General features: G+C 40.9%; 1 protein-coding gene across 1 annotated transcript in view; it reads right to left on the bottom strand.

Annotated features, from left to right (window-relative positions):
- Window positions 1–24,591, bottom strand: part of TRAF3IP1 (TRAF3 interacting protein 1) — a 45,280-nt gene continuing 20,689 nt past the window's right edge. Inside the window, 8 exon segments of the mRNA XM_072874805.1 lie at window positions 1–628; window positions 3,377–3,600; window positions 14,500–14,576; window positions 15,428–15,464; window positions 15,615–15,735; window positions 16,373–16,456; window positions 17,209–17,299; window positions 23,149–23,247. Coding sequence (XP_072730906.1) covers window positions 463–628; window positions 3,377–3,600; window positions 14,500–14,576; window positions 15,428–15,464; window positions 15,615–15,735; window positions 16,373–16,456; window positions 17,209–17,299; window positions 23,149–23,247 — 899 coding nt within the window. The 3' untranslated portion in view covers window positions 1–462.

Below are 24,591 nucleotides of genomic sequence, written 5' to 3'. Positions count from 1 at the left end.
AACCTTCTGACCTGCAGCAGTTTGGAACATTTATTTAAGGGGGCAAAAGGAGTACCTAATACCCATTTTTCGTGACAGCGTGTTGAAAAGTAACCTCAGTGGAAATAAGGAGAAGAAGGAGATGGAGAGAGAAGTGGCTCAGAAACTGTGCTCAACAGGCCAGGGATGGGAAGATGGCTATGAAGACCTGGTAAGTGAGTAACAGCAGTTCACATCTAAACAAACAAGTTCTTTTAATAGCTCTGCAACTTGAGCATTCAAATGAATATAATTTTATCCTGGGTAATAGCAACATCTAAAGATTAATGCAATAATAGCATTTTATATAATTTTTAGACTTCTGGTCCCTAAACATTTTATATCTAAACAAGGCATATCTCAGTTTTCTCCGCTATTTTGTTTTTATTTGGTAGGAATGTCAGTCAGTCCCAAGGCTTTTTTTTTTTCCCCCTCCCCTCTTCTTCACCTTCTCGAAGACAGGTTTATGCTAAGAACCATCCTCCGGATTTTCTCTTCGTTCTTTAAAATATTAGCTTTTACAGCACAGATCTTGTCTTGCTGGTCTTTAATCAACTGTTCCAGTTCAGCCAGATCAGCTTTTAATGGTTCTACTGCACTGTCTGTGATGCTGAAAGAGACACAAAGAGCGTAACGTTATTGGAAACATTATGCTGCTTCGGGTTACTTAAGCCTCCAAGAAAGTACATTCAATACCTGAAAGTTCGCAAAGAATTTACGTGGCGCTCACCCTGCCTGAAAGAAAGTTTAGAATAAGAAGCACAAAGGCAAAGCTAACAACATGGACAGAGTAGAATGTTGTTCAAGAGAGATCACGCAAGATTCACCAGTAAACAGTCACTTCTTGGCTAATCTAGTTTTTCTGCTAAAATCCTGCTTTCTGCTAAAATTCTGCTAAAAACAGCTTTGCAGTTATTTCACCCCACACTATGTACACATCAAGCACTTCTTTCATTTTACCCAGCGAAAGCTGCAACCACCTGGCCCAGGGCTGAAGCAACACCTGACTCTCTGGGATATAACACAACAAGGACCAGAGAAGCTGTGGATGCCCCATCTTTGGAATTGTTCAAAGTCGCGTTGGACGGGGCTCTGAGCAACCTGATCTAGTGCAAGATGTCCCTGCCCACGGCAGGGGCGTTGGACTAGATGATCTTTAAAGGTCCCTTCCGACCCAAACCATTCTATGATTTTAAGGACACCCGCCTTTTCCAGGGGCCCCTGGGTCCTGCCATGATAGACATGGTAACAGCCATCCCTGTGGGCCTCACCACAGCAGCTTAAAGGAGAGAAGCACGTGGCAGAGAGGGACAAATACAACTGCTGTGGAGGTTTCTGGCCTGCTACCAGCTATTTCCTACAATAAACCAGCAAGCCAGCAGCAAGACACCAGCAGCTGCCAGCAGCACCAAGCTACAGCAGGTAGACGTCTGAGAAGAGGCAAGGTATATGAAAACTGACCCATCACTAGCTGCTGACAAGGCCAGGCAATCCCACACTAATAGGAAATTTAATAAATCCTGTGCTAATAAACCACAAGTACACTGACGCATCTTAAGTGAATGGAGCTGTTTGGCTTTAAAACAAATGTGCCCCCGTCTGTAATGCTTTGCTGATCTTCAGGAACACTGAACAGCCAGGGAAATGACAGACTGAACTAGCCTGCTGTCATTCTGAATTACCCAGTCACTTTGTGGACTCATTAGCTAAAGTCCACATCGCAAAATCATTTCGTTTTCCCCTCCTTTCTACCACATTAGCATAAATCACAAAAAGCCTTGCTAGAAATTGCACTAACATTTCCCCAATGGGATCCTTCAATTGTCTTTCACAGAAGCAAAGAAAGCAAAGACATGCATCCAAATTCCAGTACATATGGGAAGCATTGTCTTCTTCATGCCTGATACTCTGTGATTCTTTACTGAAGGACTGGACATGCCTTAGCACTACACTGATCTGATTAGGATCTCATTGAAAGCTTTGTGAAGTGCTGGGATATGCTGTGGCAGTCCTTAGCTCGTGAAAGGGAACCGAGTGGCTCTGCTGAGGGGATGCGAGCCCGCCCGCAGTCCTGCACGAAACAGCTGGCCATTGTGAAGCTGGGTTTGACATAAATCTGCAAACAAAATCAGCTGGGCAGTTCTGCCTTCCCGCTCCCTCTCTCCTTCTGCACCAGTACCAAGGAGACTGTCTTGTCCTCAGTAGACTCTGCCTGGGAACTCAGGGGACATACGAGTCCAGTGAAGCATGTACAGTCACTGTGCTGGGAAAGCAGCCGAAGTATAAATGACTTGCTTCGCAAGGCCAAAGTGGATCCACTGAGTAAGCACGTGCCTGGAGAAAGGCCTGAGACGTCCTCCCTGTTGCTAGGTGTGGTGCAAAGGCGAGTGAGTCAATGCCTCAGTTTCTCCAACCGTACAATAAAGCCAAAGACCATTTCCTTTCTCTTTGCAGGGGTGGTGCATTCTGAGGCCAACCAGCATTTTAAAGCCTGTCAAGGTTTTGGGATAGAAGGTGCTATGTAAGTGCAAGGAATTAACATCATTACACTTTATATGTGAACCAAAGCCCTAATTCCCACTTCAGCCAGTGGACTAAGCCAGCAGCTGTAAATTTCCAACATGTAACAGAGTGCTACCTACCTAGATCGGACTTAGCTAAGAATACCACGCATGCTTGCTTCTGCACGAATGAAGCATGTGGATCCAGGGAGCAGCAAATCTATCTAGGCTGACTGTGAAGCCAAGAAGATCGATATCTAGCTCATGTTTAAGATCAGAGGACACACAACTGGAAGGGAAGTTCTGTTTCCAAGGAGCATAAAGACACATGGGTGAGACAAGTAAGGCCAAAGAAACTGTTTCTAGGCTTGACCTCCTTGTTTCTATTATGCACACCACCTTCACTCTGCTGGCTTTCCAACGTTGTTTTTTAACCTCGCACAGATGACAACAACTGTTATTAACACCACTGTAGAACACGCTGAATTCAATGGCACAAAGAGAGCAGGCTGTGATTTAGGAATCCGCTCCTAGTCCCAATTCAAAATCTACTTTGTTTACTCTTCCCCCATTGCTCCTTACATACTTGTGAGAAGAAGAAGAAAATGAAACATCAAGCCCTCTCACCTCACATGAACATTTGCATCTCTGCTGTCATGTACATCATGTGAAACTGAGCTGAAAAGACCTTAAGACTTTAACACTTCAAAAAACAATTTAGACTGCAAAAAAAATTCCCAAAACCACAAAAATGACTGATGACAAACTTGCTTTGAAAAGTGACCAAAACTCTCCCCTCTCCTAAAAGCAGAAATGTGTCTCGAGAGATAAATCAAACTTTCCCTGACCACACTCACCTTTGCTCTTTCTGTAGAGCTTCTGCATGCTGTCTGTTCTCGTGCCGCCACATCTGCAACTCATTCTTCATGGCATCCATGTCTTCTTGAATGTAATCCATGATCCTGCCAAGTGTAAGGGCACTCCGGCACAGAGTCTGAATAGAGACCTGAAACTTCTCAATTTCTTTGGCTACCAAGTCTCTCTCTTTCTTCCTAGCTGCTTCCGATACAAAGGGCTTCTCCTAATGGAAAGGATGAAGAAGGAAAGCATGAAAACTAGGGAAAATGTTTGTTGCACACGAGGTATTGAATGAAGAATGTTTTAGAGACTGCTAACTGTGAAGTATCTGGAGAAATGTTTATGACAGCCTGCAATGAAAGAGAAGAAACGAAGCAATAGTCCAGAAATAGATGAGCAGAAAGCAAGCCATATCGAAGTCACCACTGCTACAGAGGACTGCTACAAAACCGTGCAATAGCATCAGCAACATTAAATTGCTTCTCAGATCACAAGTGCACAAAAGTAAAATTAGTATTTGATCCCATAAATGATCTCACTGATGTTCTCATTCTCGACACGATCTTTCCCAAAGTAGTGGGTGTGGGGGGGGGGAACCTCCTTCGCATTCAGTCATGGTTTACTTCAACCCATTTCTATATATTGAAAGGGAAATTTCTGTGGCTTAATGTGGCATCATTAAACAGAAGCTCTTAACAGACATGGACAACACCACTTTTGTTATCAATCTGCTGCTGCCACTGGCTGCCAACTTGTTCGCTGTGTAAATCACACAGCCATGTATCCTCCCCCTGCGCACTCTACGGGGCAAGCCTGGACTGTCACGGCATCGCTCCCGAGCCCTGCACCAGGACTTGGGGGATTGGCATTTACTCAAGGCTGCTGCAAGGCACAGTGCGTAACGACACTGAAAAAAAGGTCATGTTAAACTCTGGAGGAAGACGATTATGAAATCTGAAAGGCAGTAATTTGGAGAAGCAGAAGCAGCCCCGCTCATCATGTTATAGGCTACCGCACCATAAACGTTCATCGGACCTGCTTGCCACCGTTTTGCTGCTACTTGGGAGCTGCAGCAGATGCTGAAGGGCACAGCCTCCTTCTGCTTCTCTAAATCAGTCCCTCCAAGATGCTTCTCTCCCTCCACTGTCCCTATCTGGATTTCCAGCTCCTAATGCTGGTCCTAATAATAGCACTTCACGCTGCACAGCTAAAATAGACGGTGGTTATTCCATGCCTTGTACTTCTGTTAACAGTGGTTGTAAAATCATGCAGGCTGCAGATGTGGCCTCAATAAACTCCACTACTCAAAAATAATTTGGTCTTGTGCACACTTCCCTCATGTGCAGCCAGCAGAGTCTCTGTGGTCAATCTCCTGAAGCCTCCTAGCTTACTGCAAGTTAAATACAGAGAAAGCGTTTGCTAAAGCGGCAAAGTCACGAAGCGCAAAAGGATGCCATAAAAAGAGCAAAGTGATGCCACATTACTAACACACTGTAATAATCTTATTCCAGGAAAGCCTTCCCTGAAAATAACAATCACCATTAAAGAAAAGTCCGCTGGGTTTTTTCTCCCCCATCAAGAAAAACAACCTTAATTTTTCTTTCTTTCCAAGAGCCCTACAGGTCGAATTCCCAAACCGAGTTTTTCTTTAAGACACACAAAGCTTTAAGTAAAGTTTATTTAAAGTCATTTCGCTCAGTCAACGTATGCCGGAAAACTAGAAAGGTCTTTCTCTACCACCCCAACCGCAGGATCAACCAATTCCTAAGCAGAGTTCCTAGCGGCTATATAAACACAGAGGTGGCAGTGTGCTTCTCTCTCGTGCTGGGACACCAAATCTACCGCGCTGTCCCCTCCTGCCCTCCTACCCAATTGGCCTGTCTTCCTGTGCGAGCTGTGGGCTGTTTGTTCAGCTGCGTTTGGAGGCAGCAGGGACTACTGCCAAACACATTTCAGCAGCCCTTGGCTTACTGATGAACTCAGATATATATATATATATATATATATAAGAAAAATACTTCTAAAGATTTGAAGGCTGAGATTTACTTACGTCCGATGCTTGTGTTTTACCACACACGCGGTGCATGAAAACTGTGGGACTTCTGAGTTTACTGCGATTTTATAATGATAAAGTTGTTTAATTAGGAACTGGGCTGAAGTGACAAATGCTGCTGAACTTGTGACCTTCACTCCCTAAGTCAATTCATGACTGCTGGCTAAACTGTTAAAAATAACACTCATCTTAATTCCTTCTCGCTCAACCCATACCTCTCTCACAGAAGCAGGTGTTTCATTATACTACATTACATAAAACACGCTATTTAGATACTTTCTGGAGCCATCCATGTGTTTGCTATCCTTTGCGACGCAAAGATGAAAGCGCTGCTTCTTGACCCGTTTCATCCCCCAAGAGCTGGTGAGCACCCCCGTTCTGAGCAGAGCTGCTTAGGGTTGAGCAGATCTTCTCCTCTGGGTCTCCTCCTTGGCCAACCGCTGAGCGCAATGGCCAATGGTGTTCCCATCAGTGTCATCCAGCTTCTCTCCCTGTTGATCTTGCAGCTCCCCAGAGAAGGGAGCTTTTGCCCAAGTGCCCCTGAGGGCCCAGATCACAGGCCAGGGTCCTGCCCACCAGCCATTTACTAGGGCTCAGCACACATCTCCGGCTGACAAGAGTTTCTCTCCTGGAAATATTCTTTTGCTCCACCGCCTCGCTGCAGCTAGTAAAGATGTATGAACAGATCTGCACTCCCACAGTGTTTCAAAACCCTTCGCTCTCTATTCTAACTCTGTTTTCCCAGTCCCTGCTACATGTTGTGCTCCACCAAAACCATAGGGAAGTCTTAATCTGTTGCACCACACATTCCACATGTAGTTGGAAAGGCACCTATAAAGACTATCACCTTTAGTTCAGTGGCAGAGCAGAGTTGTATCAGATCCAACAGCTCCCCAGGAAGAAGTCCTGTTGCCTTTTTTTTCCTCTCCTCCCAAGTGTACCAAACCCCTACCACTCTCCTCCCCGCCATCCGTTATAAGAAGCCACAACCAGGAGATAAGGAATTTGTTTCAAATAAAACTATCTCAGAAGCGAGAGGACTCAGCCAGTCCGTTATCTGAGGACATAGTTGGGTGTGTGACAACCTGAAGAATGCTTCATTTTTATTTTCCAAATGCAGAGTTCAATGTTTTACGTTCCTGTAATGCTGGCGTGACCTCCCTGATACCTGGACAGTCCAAGCAGCCACATATCTCAACACCAGCAAGTATGGTATGAAAATAAAAAATAAAGAAGAAGAAGTGAAAATCCCACAATTCAGTAAACAAGCAAACCAGAAATGTATACTTTAAAACACAGATCCAGCTAACAATTGGAAATATTCCATGCTAAAATACTCAGCTGCTTGAAAAGCTCAAGTGGAAATAAAACACCATGGAATATTTTCTATGAATCAGGAAGATGCCCTTAAAATGTATTAGTAAATATTCAAATATAATGTTAGTGCCCTTGTAACGCCAGCATACTCTTTGTGTAGTTCAGTTCTTCAAAACTGACATAAAAAGGACAAGATGTTATCCCATCCAAAGTCATTTCAAGTACTGAAACATACTACCACTAAAAATCTATTAAATACTATTCAGACCTAAACAGGTACATCAACAGGCTCGTTAAAAAACCCCGTGTCTTTGAAACACATATTCTATATCTAAGTGGTGTAGGAACATGCAAGAGTATTTTAGTATATCTCTCTTTAAAAGAGAAGCACTTAAATTTCAAGCTCCCAAGAAAAATGTCCCGACACCTGAAGGTGCAGTAGCTCAGCTGGCACATTGTTGTCCCTCCTCCCACGAGTTAAAAAATAACCATCAATCCTTCCTTTCATTTCACTAACGCTTGTACTACCAAGATGCCATGTTACATTTCCTGCAGTCTACAGAAAGCTGAGCTCAGGACAGAGAATTATCACCATGAAGCACTCAAGCTTTGCCAGCTATTGCTGATTATAGGTAATTAAGGGGGGGGAAGCCATACTGTCTGTTCTCAGTTTCATAGTCACAGTTATGGGTTAACGTCTACGTGGGACACTCTTCTAAATCACTAAGAGTTCTGGCAGATGGTTTATTACAACAGGCAACATGGGTGGTAAGAGTCCTGAATGCCACCTTTGCTCATTTTGCACAAACATGTAACAGGATATATTCAGTTTTAAGAAAAATGCCAGAATCAGAATTGTTCCAGTCTATTTAATTAGGCCATACACCTCAATGAACTCTCTTTTCACAAAAGCCCAAGAATCAATAAATTATCCCCATATAAAAGCCTATATGACTTCTGTAGGCCCAACACGCTTCCTTTCCTTCGTGTTTTTCATAAGGCACCAAGATAAATGTTTATTTTGGATTCCTGGGAAAAAGTCTGCCTTTCCCATTACCTCAATGCCAACAGAACACAACGTGGACTCGGATGCAGGGACCTGAGAAATTAAAAAGCAGGAATTTTCTTTTTCATCAATAAAGGGGAAATTATCAACAGGGCTCCAGGAACCACCAGAATTTACTTGTGTTTAATTTACCCTCGCTAAAGCAATTAGTATAAATATTGCAGTGTGCACAGCTCCATAAAACGGATCATTCACAAGACATCCATTTCCGATAGCTGGGCTGTCGAGGGCATTTGAAGTTCCTGACATCTACTAAGCTAAAGAGGTGATAAGATTTCCCCCCCACACACACTGTTTGAAAAGTTTATTTCTAGAAACGGTATTTGCTTACTTTTACATAGCTTGTCCTTTGTTTCCATTTTTTAAATTAACAGTTTTTAAATATGAATCAAATTAGAACAAACATCCATCAAGCACTTAATAGTTTCTACAGCCCCTTTTAACTATTGTATTATGCCCCATTATGAAAACAGACCCAAGTAATCATAGTTTTATTGAGCTATACCATTTCCCCCCTACCTCTTTCTATAGGACAGGACAGAAACTTCATTTTAGACAAGTAATTTTGATACGTTCAATGCAAAAACAACAAGGTGGGTTTTTTTATTGTACAAAATATTTTTTGATCATAAAGGGTGTTTTCTTTTCCTGGTTTTTACAGAGTCTGCATTTTAAGTAGATTGTAACTATCCACTAGGGATCACCATAAGAAACTCTTTCACAGAAACACAGGGAAAACCGTAAATGTTAAATCATTTCAAATGAACAGGATGCTTTTTCTGCTTATGCCAGGTACCAAGTTCAGTAACAGGCCAAGGAATCGGAGACACAATGTTCTTTACCGTTAGATTTACCAGAGTTAGTCTGACCTGCTTCTGAGTTGGAAGGCACCAAAAGAAAATAAAAGGATAGCTCTTTAAAGGGTTTTTTTTTCTTTTTTCTTTTTTGTTTTTGGGGGGTGGTGGTGGGTTTTTTCCCCCCAGTTCACATTTGATACCTCTAAAAAGAGCTGGACTTTTCAGACATACATAAACACCCCACCTCAGCCCTTACAGCCAGTCTGCCTTACTTCACATTCAGTCCGTGCTGGGGAGAAGTCAGTTCCTAAAGCCTCGCGTATTTGGTGCAGTATTCAGCACGCTAAGCAGAATCCAATGAGTCTGACCACACACATGCCAAGAGACAACTCTAGTGGTAATTAACCATAGCAGGTAGTATTAATTCAGCCATAATGGCCTATGGGGTGCCAGTCTGGCCCAGCTTTCCTTTTCTGCTCACACTGCTGAAACTCTGGGTCCATGACCTCCTTCTCTTGAAAAAGCAGCCTCTTTCCTGTTCAAGAAGAATTTGCAATAAACCTGTTCCTTGTGTTAAACAACTGCTTTCACACCAGTCTATGCCCCCGCCAAATCCACCGATAAGCTTCTTGAACTATGGGAAAGTCACCTGTACTGTGTCCTACAACATGCTGCTGCTACACAGCTGATGCACTGCGTCCTCTCCTAGGGATGGAAATCACAGCCGCCTCACTGCACTTTTATATATCCTTTCTGTTTAACACATCCATCTGCTGTCTCACGTTGTATTTATACTGTACCCACAGGAGAGAACATTCTGTGTTTTTGTGTGCAGAGGCCACAGCAAAGGAGCCGTGGTACCAGGAATATCACAAGAGTGACAAAAACCCTGTTCCTGCGTTCACAGCTTGTAACACAATTACTTGGGGACCACAGCTTTTTTTCCTGAGAGTTGGTAGTAGTGTACCAAGGACACTCATGCATACACTCATTCAATTTAAGCTGCTGTTGTGCTTGTCCACAACCAGACTGCTGGGTACAGTCCTTATTTTTGAGGAATTGCATGCTTGCACCAAAAATTTCTCACTGCAGCTTTATTCAGATCACTGCGTTACCGTCAGATCATCGTGAAGAGAGCTGTCACACAAAGATGAAAGCCCTTCTGCAGGTAACTCCTCTTAAATTTTACTGTCAGCATTTCTTATGACATATTAAGCTGGCAGGATGCTGAGAAGCTGTGGTCTTGAATGGTGAGCCTCTTCAAAATACTTCAGTGGTGGGACATATGAATACATCTGGCTAACACGACACGTTACTAATTGCATTGACTGGAGGGGACACCCAGTGTTGTGCAGCTGATGGATTAATGTAAAAATCAATGACCTGAAGAACTTTAAACAAACAGAATCAGCAATGATTGTATTGGTTCTAAGCTTAGAAGTACATACTTAATTTATCACATTTGTAATTAAAGTTAATATTATCCAGGTGCTAAGCTATTTAATATCACTTGTTCCTCGCAGAAACCTCAAAGCTGCTTCTTTTCTGAAGCCTGTGAACTGTATTTGGTAGTGCAAAGATGGGAATTCTGTGATCCCACTTGCTTAAACTATTTAATAACCTGCCTACATTTTCCACACATCAAATAAATGAAGTGAAATACAAAATGTAACATCTGCTTCTTTGTCCGTTTAACATGAGAGGGTTAGATTCTAAACAAATACATTTAGGAAGTCTTTTCAGGAATTTGTTAGGCTAAACACAGCTAATCAAGGCAGCAAAAATCTTGTGTATTTCCAGAATGACCTCTTTGTTTGACCTGAAAATTGTGTATATTATTTTAAGTTTCTGCACATGCAAAACCTCGATGATGAAAGTCCCAGTCTACTTTCCTTTTCTCTTCTTTTTCTTTATTAAAACTTCTTAAAAAGCAAATGCATGTTTGGGAAACGCAGCACATAAAAGGTTTCAGAGGAATGCTTTTAACACAAATAAATGCTCCTCGGCAATCAGCAGTTAGAAGTAAAGGTGTGAAACATCCCCAAGAGTTCACCAGTGTTACATTTGGGTTAAGTATTAATTCACCAACTTCACCTAATTTCTAGTTGATCAATCCACAATAAATCAGGTAGATCCATCGATCATGTTTTTGCTGAATATTGGACTTAATAAAGTATTAGCCAAAAGTTCCAGCACTCAGACTACAAACATATTTTTTTCTCCCTTCATTTTCCCAACTGGCAGAAGAACAAGACTTTAAAGACTAATGAACAGAACTGGGAAAATATTTCATTTCTTTTGTACGTATTGCATAGTTTGACGAAATGAGGGAAGATGAACATTCTTGCTGACAGACACAAGGACAACCTTCATTTCATCAGACGTAATTTCCCAAAGCAAGTATTCTTTCAAATTTTCACTGGACTTTTGGTTACCTTACTCCAAAATACAGAAGTACAATTACATTTTACCCTCCAGTGCATAATACGTTTTGGAATACAGTTGCATACTGATGTAGAAGATATTTCTTCTGGAGAGTTTGACGGAAAACAAATTAAATAAGAGAGCTGACAGTCTGGGGAGAAATGGTCAAATCCCAGACTGATACTGCTTCCCAGCAGACTGCAGAGCTAGACCTGGCACAAAACCTACGGCCGTTTGAGCACAGCACGCTGGCCAGAGTTCACTGACCCATTCTCGCAGTCCCATCAACACAACAGGACGTGGTTCCACTTGCCTGCCTAGACCACTTGGCAGGAATACACCACTTGAAACTCTTCCTTCTTTTTAATTACTTTTGCTGCCTCTCTCCAAAGAGATTCCACAGACCAGTAACTATTCCTCCCAAAATTGCTGGCCTGCAGTCTCGCAAGAATAAATCTTGCCACTGCCTTCCATCGTGATGTCAGGAACATCCCTCAGAGACGAGACGTGCTCATGATGCTAGGGCCACACGAGCATGCCAGACCCCCACCTGCTACCCTCTGCATATCTGGTCCCTGAAATATTCCCAGAGGCGACGCCACGTTGGAAATGTATTTTCTACTTTTACTGTCTCCTGCGTCACAATGTCTCTATCCTCTAAAATAAATTCCCAGGATTCAGTAATGTCTCCAGCTCATGTTTTCTGAACTACATCTGTCAAGTCCCAGTCACTAACTCCGAGCATTTTTAATCATCTTTTCCATTGATTTTTTCCTCTGCTGTCAGGAAAACTACGCTTCTCCTCTCTGGATCGCAATGACTTCAACAACATAATTTGAAAAGCAGTAGCAGCAAAGAAACCTACTGCAGTAGCAGCCAGCTACTTGGATATGAGATCAGATGATATTCCAGGAGCTTAGCGTTGTATGCAAGTTTTCACATGACGGACTAGGAAGTCAGCACGTTTTTTTCCAGAATTAGTTGTCTATTATCAGCGCTGCTAACGCAGATCAGTGCTTCAAAAGATGCAACAAAAGACAGACAAGGACTGAATGAATGTTTTAGAGACTGAAAACGGGCAACAGCACTAAATGGTTATTGTAGAAGGACGTAATTGTCCACGTGCATTTAAAAAAATCTAAGGGGTTAAAAGGGAATCGTTTTAGTTAGTTAGTTAGTTACTCTTATTCAGAAAAAGAACCAGAAAATTTAGCACAAACACCAGAGGAAGCTTCCCGAGCACAAAATCCATGCGGTTTTGTAAACCCTCCCCCATTGTCCCTTTCTATGTCCAGTGCTTAAGTTGACAGGACACAAACCCGAACAGTACAGCCTACAGCACAATTACGTACTGGCAGAAGACATTATTAAATGAACTACTACCAAAACTTAGTCTCGAGACTGATGATTCAACAGCACCACCTAGTTATAAAGCCAGGAACAGGAACAGCTGTATCTCTTGTTCTCACAAGTGCCAGCTCAACACGCACTCCAGGAATGAGCTTTAGAGCTACTGCATAAACAGAGCGATATCAACTTTTACCCCTTCTTTTCTCCAAACAGTTATATAAAGACAGAACTTGTTCAAGCAGGCAAATTTTCACATCAGACATATTCATTAGAAATAGCCAACAGCGTTTCAATGATCAGTACACAGACGCTACAAGCGGCACATTTATAATAAATGGTATGTGATTCAGCAAGCTGCATAAAGCTTTAACTATTCATAACTGATTACGAGCAGGCAACTGAAGGTGTTTTCCTATTTTAAGGAGGATTAGTTTTCTTCATTAACCTCAGCCCTTGCAATACGTGAAAGGAATTCTCTTCCAGCCAAGCAGGCCTGGATCTCAGACAGTCCCAAACTTCAGATAGGAAGATACTCCCAACAAGGGTCTGATCTGCCTTCCCAACTTTCTCAACTTGCTGGGGAAGAAATGAAAGGGCTGGTCTGTATGGCAGCAGAACCCATTACCACTGGACACAAAGCATATGGGAGTATCTCTGTTTAAGAGGAGAGAATTGTTGATTTTACCCTCCCAAAATTCCAATCCTAAAAGTTAACACTGTGTCACTTTTGCTGCAGATTGTAGAAGCGATTATAAAGTCATACAGGTTCTAGATAAGACCAGGTTTTTAAAACAGTCTACTGTCTACCATGGTTTTAGTCTCTCAGGGACTTTTTTTTTTCTGATGTACACTTTCCTCATAACCTATCATAATATCATTACTCATTGTCAAATTACTATAGCTGATAAAGCCAAAAGAGGCAGTCAAGTGGTCAAGGCTTCAAAAGTCACTACTGATTTCAGACAGCTATTTGAAAGAGCTCGATGCCCTGTGAAAAGCTGGACTCTTGACATCCAAGTTGCAGCATCTTAAAACAGTATGCCAAACTATAGATCCTTCCTGAAAAAGAATGTAGGTAGTAAAAACCTACGATACTGAATTAACATTTAAAAAATGAGAAGATGTGATTGGAATTGAAGATTTAAGAGTTCAGGAAAAACACTCGCCTTTCCAAAACATTACGTACCTGTCTGTATTTTTATAACAGCACTGCACTGCATTCCTCAGTGCCTCCTCACCAGCACATCAAACTAGATCAGCGATTTAGAAACTTTCCAAAGGGCCAATGGATCAGAAAAGTCCATCTAAATGCTCTGCCTTTTGCTGCTTCTTGTAACACGAGCTCTGCAAGGCTGAAAAAGCAAGAGCTCTTCAGTTGTAACAGGAAGACACTGAAATCAAGGGGGTTCAACCTTTTGCTTTTGGTTTGTGATCACTGCTAGACCCTTTCTAGACCCTTTATAAGCTGTCAAAACCAAAAAAAAACCACTGACAAAAAGCCCAGGAACAACAAAAACCACTTTCCCTTTTCCCAACTACTGATTATGGAAAAAAATCAAATCAAATTAAATCACTTCATAGATTCAGACCCGAATGATGGGGTATGCTAGGATGTTACTAGGGAAACATTTGATGATACGAAAATACTTTATATGGTTAACTGCACCAGAGATCCCTTTTTTTTTTTTAGACAATGATAATAATTGCTGGGCAATAGGATACTGCTCTTCAAATGCCCAGACGACAGCTAAGATTGAAACAATAACGGTGCAGCTGTACAAATGCACAGTGTGCCCGCCCTACTACGTCTAGGGCAAGGCTGAAATCAGCAGACTTTGTTCTGGAAAACAAAAGAATAAGCTCAAGAAGGCTCCCTGAAAAATTGTACTGAAATACTGAAAAAAAACCCCAAACCACAAAAATTGAAAGTGAGAAAGAGAGAGCACTACACAGAGAAGGTAACAATATCTGACAGACTAATGGAGGAAAAAAGCAGCATAACACATCAAGGAGGAAAGCTTGATCATAAATGGAAAAAACACATTTGAGGCAGAGAAAAAGGTCACAAATACAATATTTAATATTCACAGTTCTTGGAAGCCATTACCATCTTACCCTCTCTGTCATCTTTGATGATTTCTGTGATGCCTCATAATCTTTCTTTGTTTCTAGGATTCTTTTTACAAGCCCACCTGTTGAAAAATCAGTGTATTTCTCAGCACTGAGAGGTTGGCACTAAAATGTTATTTTAAACATTCAGAGAATAAAATCAAAACCAACTGCTTAATTTTTTTTTAATGTGAACAATTTTTAGAGCAACACGAACAGCATTCTATTATGTATTTTAATTACTGAGATACAAGGTATTTGTTATTTGATCCATTTTCTCCAGTGTCCTCTAAATCAAACTGTACCATCAGTATCATTTACTGAACGACTCTTGGTACAGGACCAGATCCTTGAGCTGTATGAACACAAAGGCTTTTCCTTTGCACCCCTCTTTTGGAAGAATTCAAGAACTGCACATGATAGGTATGTAGATAGATAGCTATTTTCCTCTGCTAGGAATTTTTGGATGCAGATAAGTATATCTGCCTAAATCACATCCAGTGTAACCATAATGGAAGCCCCTGAATCGGAGATCTGAGGTCACAAGTAAGCATAAATGTGGTTAAGAACCATTCCATCAATTTTGCTAAAAGCTTTTCTACAACTTGCCTTGAACAGCCAATACCATCTCATATCTCAGAGCTGACAAGCTGACTCAAAGAAACATTAATTTATGACTTTTATGCAGAATTTTGAATCCTGCTGACATTAAAGATGTATAGAAAATCTGTACTTAACAGCAGTTGCAAATCCAGCTGCTCAACTAAACAAGACTGCATTTGAGAAATAATTTCTGGTTTTCTTGCAAAAGATGCAAGCTCCTACCCTCAAGAGGTATTTTGCTGCTTTATTCAGCATTTTAAGTGTTCAGCATTTGGTTTAAACCCATGGCTTTATTCTCTCTCTATAAAAATATACGTAAAAGCAAACATACCATGCTTTTCATCCTCAACCAGCTCCACTTCTGGCTCCTACACATGCAGGAAGAGAACTTTAGTTGCAATAAGCTGGCATTGCTATAATATACGACTATTCAAAAATATTCAGCTAGAAGCTACTTAAACAAGTAAGTTACAAACAAAGTATGGAAAAAGGTTCAATAATTTGCAACATGAACAGACCATTTCCATCTCTGGCATTTCTGGCAGTGGCAGTGCTGCCTCCACCACAAACTGGTCATCATCATCATCAGAAATCTGCTGGTCTATGATCACGTTTGAGACTGTTTTACCACTACCACTCCTGAAAGAGACACAATGAAAATGAAAACCTATTAAGATCTGTCCAAACCTATTAAGATCTATGCAGGAGAGAAGAGACAGCAGTTCCCTCCCTTCCTCCCATAAAATAAAGCAGCACCAACTAAAAGCACATCAAATTCTGTCATTTCCATTCACTGCCCAACTCTGAAAACAGTTAGCCATCCTTCTCTCACAAAAGGACGTCTATTTTCCTTCTAAACACACTACTTCAGTGACTGGCACTTATCAGAGATCAAGTAAGCCATTTTGCCCGTAGTTTCAAATGGCTGTTTCAGCCTTTTTGTAACATGGGATATTCACTGCATGTTTGACACATATATTCTAGTGGTAGCTTAGATTAATGTTCTAGGGTTACCTGTTTCAGAGTTCCCAAAGGCAAAAAAATTAAGTCATATTTTTGAACTTCCAGATGTGACTACCAACCATAACTTTTAGATAATGCACTGGATTGGCAGAAACAATAAAACAAATAAAGCAGGCTTGAATTTTCCAGTCTAAATCAATGAGCAGTGGGATGATCCATCCTAAAGCTGTTGAGCAGCAGGTGAGGCACAGATCTAAGAATACTGTGGCACAAGAGCTAGAATCATCTGCTCTGCATCTCCCACAGTCCTTACCTTTCTGGAAGTAAGACCTCTGCACTTTCTTGACGTTTTACTCGGGGTGGTGCTGGTCTTGCACTGCTAGGACGGGGAATGCGTCTGCAATAATAAAGAGCCTTTTTCATGTATACTATAAAAGGAAGCCTCACATGTCCTCCAAAGGAACAGACACATACACACGCATGAGCTGAGTAAATTAGCCAATGCATAAAAACACTGAAAACATCCCCAGTATACAATCCAATATTGCAATACTTGCTATCCTAGTAGGAGTCTAGGAAAATCTAGAAAACGTGTCCTAAAAGAAAATATTATGATTCTGTGTAGAACCACCTCTTGATTTGTCTCACTAAAAAATAACCTGTATATAGCACACTTATTTACCATTAACAACAAATGTAGCATTAACAGAACACACTGCAATGTAAACGGGAAAAAAAATGATTTTCACAAGTGATACAATTACACAAGCCTTCGCTGGGCAAAGAAAAAGTCAACTGGGATTTAAAAGGCAAGTTCATCTTATCTGTAACACCATACTTTGAAAGTCATGTATGTCACGCAATGTTCTTCTCATTAGACTCTCCACACGTCCCTCGTATTTTAATAACATTACATCAAAGCACTTTATGGATTAAGAAAATAAGTCCAAAACACTTCAGAATGTTAAAGTTTTCTTTATAGAGGGAAATGAAAGTGAATAAAGGGAACCATACGTGGGATAATATTTATTATTTGGTACCACTAGCAGAAACCTACTGCTCTAAGTTCCCTTGCTGTTTTCAAATGGACTGTATTACCTTCAGACACATCATAGTTTGATTTAAAGAGAGTACAGCATAGGAACAAACCTTTGGATGGGCTGAGGTGGAAGATCATTAGGTACTTCACCATTTTCAGAGACTGCAGGCTTTTCAGGAGCCATGTTCTCTGCTTCCCCTTCTATTAAATGAAACAAACATACCATTTTGGCTTAGCTGGCAAGGCAAATTAACTTTTCTCACGACAGTAGTTTGAGTCTTATCAGCACTATACTTGAATGTGTGCTCATGAAATACATCACATGACGAACTTTTTAAATTAGAAATAAAATTCTATAAGCTTATATATAAGTTAAATATCTTGTGAACTTCCAGTTTTTAAACATCTCGGAGCATTCACAATTCAAAAGGGACACTGAAAAAACTTTTAAACTTCCCTCATTTTTTATTTGTTTCTTAATATTGTGAAATTCCCTCATCTGTGAAAATGACATAATCTCACTCAATTCTTCCACAGTTGCATGGCAACATTTGCAATATTTCAAGTTGCTCATTACACAAAATCATAAGAGGAAAAACCATATTAAAAAAACCTATATTCTCTATGCTGGGTTTTTTTAAACCTTTCTTTTGTTTACCTTAACTTATTATTTTCCTCTACTGGTATTCTTACTCGACCCAGATTTAAGCAGGGGGTTGGACTGGCTGACCTCCATCTGTCCGTCCCTTTCAACATCAAGGATTCTATGATTCAAGGATGAGGGCTTCTTCTGAAATCCCACCATCATTATGCTCTCCATAGGGTTGACCCCATTTGCAATTTAAATCGTGCAGAACCAGTTTAACCGCTCTTTCCCAGTTGATAGGTTTCCCACCGAGTTACTCTGACCAGTCTAGTGCAGTTAACGGCATGAACCCACACCTGCCAAGCTCAGGTTAGACCATTCTCTATAACGGCAGAGAACAAGATGAATGACATCTTTGCCTCGACAATTTAACTGCGCAGGATTATGGACATCATTCACCACCTTCTGCTTTAGCGTTTCTACAAATAATTTTGGTAGGTAAAAAGCATTCGATGTTCTTGGATTCCATCTAGAAAGCTTGCTCAGATGAATAATCTGTCAGTATTTCTTCCATTTAATGCCACACAGAGAAAGGCCTCCTCTAACACTATTGTCCACTGCAGTGTCCCTCTGCTCTGAAATCACCAACAAACGGAACCATTGAAAGCAAAAGGGCCAAGGCAGCTGGGCTTTTACCAGCCCAAATTTAGGCAAAGAAATGCAAGTATCTTTCCCAGAGTCTAGTGCATTCCACTTTCCTAATGGGTTTGTGCGTATTCTCTGAACAGCCATTTCACAGGTAGGACCTTCTCATTAAAACTACTGAATCGTACATATACTACATTTTTATACAGTGTATTAATTCTACATATGGTCCACTGGAGACCATAAGGAAGATACGTAAATACCCTTAACAACCATAAGTGCTACGTTAAGTTTTCCCTCGGTCTTACCGGTACAGGAACAACCACCGTGCATCAACCAATCCTATGGTTGTTGGCACACAAGCTGGAGTGGTCCTTATGTTAAGACTGAGCCAGGCCCGAGTCAGAAAGCTGTGCTGTGTTGCTGGCTGTACCACGAGCTGCTTGCGCTTCCCTGGGTACCTAATTTAGCATCCCTGCCTAACAGATGCAATAGGGATTTCAAAATTCCCCTTCCACACTGCAAAAGGCATTTTCCCACATGATGAAGATCACAAAAGTACAGAGAAATAAAAACCAGAGGTCTGCTCCTTAATAAAATATTTCATTTTGTGTAAATGCTCTGCTTGGAGCCTGCACATGCAATCACAGGAGCTGAGAGAGCCCACTGGTGACCGTGGGTACCCCGCATAAGTCAGACCGAACGAAGAACTCTTTGGCAGCCTTTATGCAGACAGGCTTGGGGAGCGGCGTGAGCACGTCCAGGATTTATAACTTTTGTGTTACATTCAGTCTGTTAATAGCACAGCTTCACTTCTCATACTGGAAAGCCAGCACTGGCCTATGGCACAGCAGGTTCCTGCAGGTTTGTGGGAAGCATGGACAGTCCTCCCTTGCCTCTGCATACACCCAGCTCCCAGGAAACAACGCCTGCAAGAACCACTACTTCTGTTTTCAAAGAAACAGCTACCATTAAGCAAGGAGGGCAGCCTGCTAAAGAAATTTAGCTTTTGGAGCAGTTCTCAACCATAGTCAAGGCCTCAGCCAATTTCTTGGTCTCGCTACGTCCTGACATGCATCATGCTGACATAACAGCTGCTCATGAGATAGAAAGTCAAGAGTTGCAAGGAGCCCCGTAAGTATTCATTTACTCTGTGTGAAAAAAGAGCATCTCTCACATCCCACTTGCCTGGTTCATCCCAGCCCCACAGCACCAGTGGGACAGAGCAGTGACGGTATCACAGCACAGCGCTGGGACACCTGCACAGAGCAAACTAAGAGATGCTTCAGGGACCTCCTCTACACCAGATTTCCAAGAGATTTCCAGATTCACTGTGTATTACTGGCCCAATTATCCAGTTATTTGAGGAAAGGTTTTGTGGATGACTTTCAATAGGAACAGAAGCCACAGAAGCCACAAACGCAACAAGTAATAGGAGGAGGGAAACAAAGTCATGTACTGACATTAAGCAAATGGAAAATGTACGTTTTCTTAATCTGGTTGTTGCAATAACTACCTGTAATATATTGCAAAAAGTTCCCCACAGGTTCTGCTTATTTTCAAGTTAGAAAGTGCTCATAAACTATTACTTCTTTTTTTCCTTTTAAACCCTTAACCCAAAGCACTTTCATAGATGGCTTTTTGGTATTCTTTCAAATAGAAACTACTTGGATAAAGCCTACTCAAAGCATTCAAACACAACTAAATTATGTTTTCTTACAGTTTAAAAATTCTTTAATACATAGCATTAAAGGAAAAAAAGCACTAAACTAGAGAAGTGCTTTATTTATTAAAAAGCACTGTTTTTTCTATTAGAAGTTTTTAACTATCATTGGTATTTTCAGTGCTGGTCTTTTGTCACTATAATATTCCTGAGTCGCTGGCAAATTCATCTGGAAATAACAAATACATTGCTTTTTCAGATAAGTTATATAAATTCTTTAATAATAATCTGACCAAGTTAGGCATGAAGCACACAACAAGAACTACAGCCAGATTCTTATTCGGGAACTACTACCAGGGCCGGGAGAATAGGGACAAACACATTAAGGAGTGTTTCCAACAAACTCACACTTCTGTGCTAAAGACACCAATGTTCTGGTCACTAAGCTGAACACACTCCTCAGAAATGAAACTTTTTTTAAAAAGTCAAAAGACAGTGGAGGATCAAAATGTTTGTCTTGATAGACTATCTGAGTAGACACTCCTGAAAGTTAAAGGAGATGTGTAAACGGTGAATTGTATAAATCTGTACACCAGATTTGAGAGGCAAAGCCATGCCCATCTACTTTGAACTAGGAAAGCACAGGGACTGCTCACCCCTCAAAAGTAAGTTCACACAGTCCAGAAATATAAAAATTAAAGATCCAGAGGAAATTCAGAAGCAGTTCACAGAATGTAATACTTTTTTTAAGTAGTCCCAAGTACCCCCTAAGCCCTTGAAAACCTTGTGGACGAACTATCTTCAGCTCTTCTCTGACTAACCTACTCCAAAGGTAGGTTTGGAGTTGCGGAAGGGCAGCAACTGTGATTTTCAAACAGTTTCAGTTTAATTCCACTAGAGTTAGCTAGAATATAAATCTTAATGCACAATTAACTAACCCAACGGTATCATGGACCAGCTACATAAGCAAACAAGACAGTGCCTAAGCATCTTGCAAGGACTGTGATTTCTAGGATGCTCCGAAGGGCACTAACAAACTAAGTAGTTTCCTAAGCCCTCCCACTAGTGTAAACCGGCACTGCCACCAAATAAGCACTCCTGCCTTCACGCTTCCCATTCCCTCCCGTTAGCACATGCATTCACACACTGCCTGAAGCACTGGATCAGTGTGACTCGATTTAAGACACTGCCCTCCCGGCCCCTCTGCCAAGCTGGTAGAAAGGAGGTTCATGTTTTACATATAACGCGAGTTCTCTGCGCATGGGTGGTAGGTGGCTGCGATGGCTCAACTGAGTGAGTGACAACATCTTAAGGTTACTTTGAGATAAACTTTAGAAAGGAGCCTGGCATTACTCCTCCCAAAGAAGTGTACCTCAGTGTAATTACCAAAACTGTGAGAAGATAAACTGCACCAGTGAAACCCCCAAAAAAGCTCATTTTAAAATTTAACAAGGTTCAGAAAAATCTTACATAATCATCAGCTTCTGAAAAAGCCTTATGCAGGCCTACACTTTATAGAGTGTCCGTGAAATCCAACTGTTCCTCCCTTCTTGCCACATGGGCGCATTTATGTGCACATGTCTAAAGAAAGTGGAACCTAAGTAACTTCAGGGGTGTATGAGCAAACAGCTGAGGCAGGCCAAAACACCCTTTTACCAGAAAGTTTTAAACATATATTTCTTATTTAAGAGGCTGCCATTAACTAGCCAGTGAGGATTCCTAATGGAGGACACCAAGGGAGAATAATTGATATGCTGACAAATCCTCATTTATAAAGCGAAAAAACAAAACAAAGCAAAAACACAAACCACAATGGAAAGATTCAGAGCCTCAATGCTCAGAAACAGAACATAAGACTGAAGCAGAATGCAGAAATACAACTCCAAAAGATCCAGGAAAATAAGTTTATTTCAGCCAGTAAACAGTGTTTTTAAAATCCTGTAGATGATTCTTCCTTTGGAAACTTTCATAACTTTCATTTGCAGCTAAAGACATACGAACACAGCAAGAAGGGACAGGTCATCACTGACTTATGATTACTGCCAAGTATGCATCCAACTTAGCTACCTGCAATGACTGTTCTTATCGACTGTCATAATTGATTTTACATTCCAACTATGAAAGCAATTACATGTATGAATGACAATTTCATCTCTGTAAGAACTTACAGAAAATTAAGGTTCACTAATGCACTAATACCTTACACTATCTTATTGAATAAAGCTGAAAATAAAGAACAGTCAATACAATATTTGGTTCTTATACCACCTGAGAATCCAGTCCAAATCCATAATGAACCCGGGGGTACTCCTCTTAGGTACACTCAAATTAGAAATAGAGGAATATAAAGTTATATTCCGTAACAGATACATTCCAATAGACAAGACAGCTCCAAAAGATTAAAAGGAATTAGCGTGGAAGTTCTCCCAGTTGTGTAAGGTCACACAAATGTCTTGGCCAACCGTCTACATTTCATTGGACTGACACAGCTATGAGGCTCTGAAGGCCACAGGTGGACTGGGAAACAGCCTTTGACCTCCCACATACGTGGCATCAACTCTCCCGACTAGGTCAAGCATCTGGATCTGGAGAAAACAAAAACGCAGCTTTTTGCTTAAATCTCAGTTCTTCCTCCTACATTTTGCCTCTATGGCTCCATGTATACTGTAGCTGGATACAAATACCTCATTAACAACACATGTCTTGGGAGCTATATACAACTTGGAAAAAAAACGGGGAAATAAGAATGCAGGGATGGAATTTTCCTCTAAAATCCTGTAAAATGCAAACACTACGTGAGACTCCTAAATACTTGTACAAAAAGGCAACGTGCAATGATTCAGTTCTTACATAGAACAAGTCACCAAGGGATTCAGGCGCAGCAGCCCTGCATTTTCCTTGGGACAATGTAAGCACTGGTCTCTTGGAAAACTTGCGTAAGAGTAAGGAAAGAGAAAACAAAAGTAACTGTTTTATCAGGGAATGTACATTTTTTCAAACCAGGACATTAATCACAAGACGTGATTAAAACACAAGGCAGCAGTTGGATTAAGTGTAAATCACCCTCCTTAAATCATTTAGCTGCATGGATTCAAGTTCGACCCTGAAGCACTCAAGTTAGACTTTCCAAGGCAGTCAAGTTTTTATTCTGCCTACCTTTCTGTTTTATTGCAAGTCCTGGTTCAGCTTTCTCTTGCAGTTTAGCAACACTGTCCTCTGAAATCCTATCTGCCACGCTCTTCGTTTCCACAGCTCCTATAACAAAACAGTTTATAGTCAAATGAAACCAAAGATACAATAAAAATTTAAAATAAAAAGCCATGCTAAATACCTGTTACACTTACTATTTCTTTAAGGGCTATCCTAGTTTAATAAACCATCTTGAGTGTAAATAAACAACATTCAAAGTTCACAAAGACTTTTTACATGACCGCTGATTGAACTCCTTATGTTACTGCAAACTAATGGCAACTTCTTCAATTCAGAAACAATTTACAGCTATTATTTATTAGCCTGATAGCTGGTGAAACAAGGCAATATTTACCTAATAAAGTCTAAGTAATTGCTAAAAAACACAATATTGTTTGTATACTACTTGGAATGCATAACGCACTTGGGTTTGTTTCAAAGGCTTTAGCTTTAAACACATTTCATACTAAAGCCATTAAGAAATTTCAAGCAAGAAAAGCTGATTTCAGGTAGCTGAACTCCGCAACTTGCTGGTAATGCCACATAAGAGCCTAGTCCACAAATGCTGTTCACTTTTGATGCTCCTTAAAACAGTTTTATTTTTGAAGGAAAAAAAAAGAAAAAAACCAACATTTCATCTGCCAATTATCTTAAATTCATTCCCCCAGTTACAATAGGACAATGTTGACAAAAGCAAAGTAATACACAGTGGAAGAAAGCTGAAATATTCAGGTATACATCTGATTTCTAAATTATCTGCCCAGGGAGAAGAGACATTCAGGGCGGAGGGATGCAAAGGAGAAACGATTCAGTGCCATTTGTACATCATACCTGAAAATAGACCTGTGCATTGAACACACGTGGTCAAGTGAAGTTAAACTATTCATACAGTTTATCAAGATATGTACAGAATGGGTAGAATATTTAGCTTTAGTCTTACCATTAAAAATATATACACACACACACACCCCCTTTCACTTGGAGTAATATGTTCAGTTCTCACACTCCTCAAAATGCAGCAGAAGCAGAATAAATTCAGAAATAGCCAAGATAACAGATACAGAGAGAGCATGCGTGTTTAAAACAGAGGTACCCAAAGCACTGCCCAGGAACTGAACCCAGCGCTTCCAAATCTCCTTAGCTGCAAATAGGTAACTGTAATGCAAAGGAAAAAGAACAGATTCACAGGGCCCCTATCTACAGCCAGGACACCTCAGGTAACATTTCCACCACCAGAACAAAGGAGGAAACAGTTTTGATAGCACAGGAAAAGATTTACTAGATAGAGCCCTGCCTAATCCTTGGGTTGAAACATCCAACACTTCCAAAACCAGCAATGAAATTACTGCAAGCAGCATAAAGCTGAAGTTTTCAGGACATAGCGATCAATAGTGGAGGATCTACTCCTCC

Source organism: Ciconia boyciana, chromosome 10, assembly GCF_034638445.1.
Source record: "Ciconia boyciana chromosome 10, ASM3463844v1, whole genome shotgun sequence".
Lineage (NCBI taxonomy): Eukaryota > Metazoa > Chordata > Aves > Ciconiiformes > Ciconiidae > Ciconia > Ciconia boyciana.
Note: the sequence above shows the minus strand (reverse complement) of the source record. Positions and strands in the feature narration are given on the sequence as shown.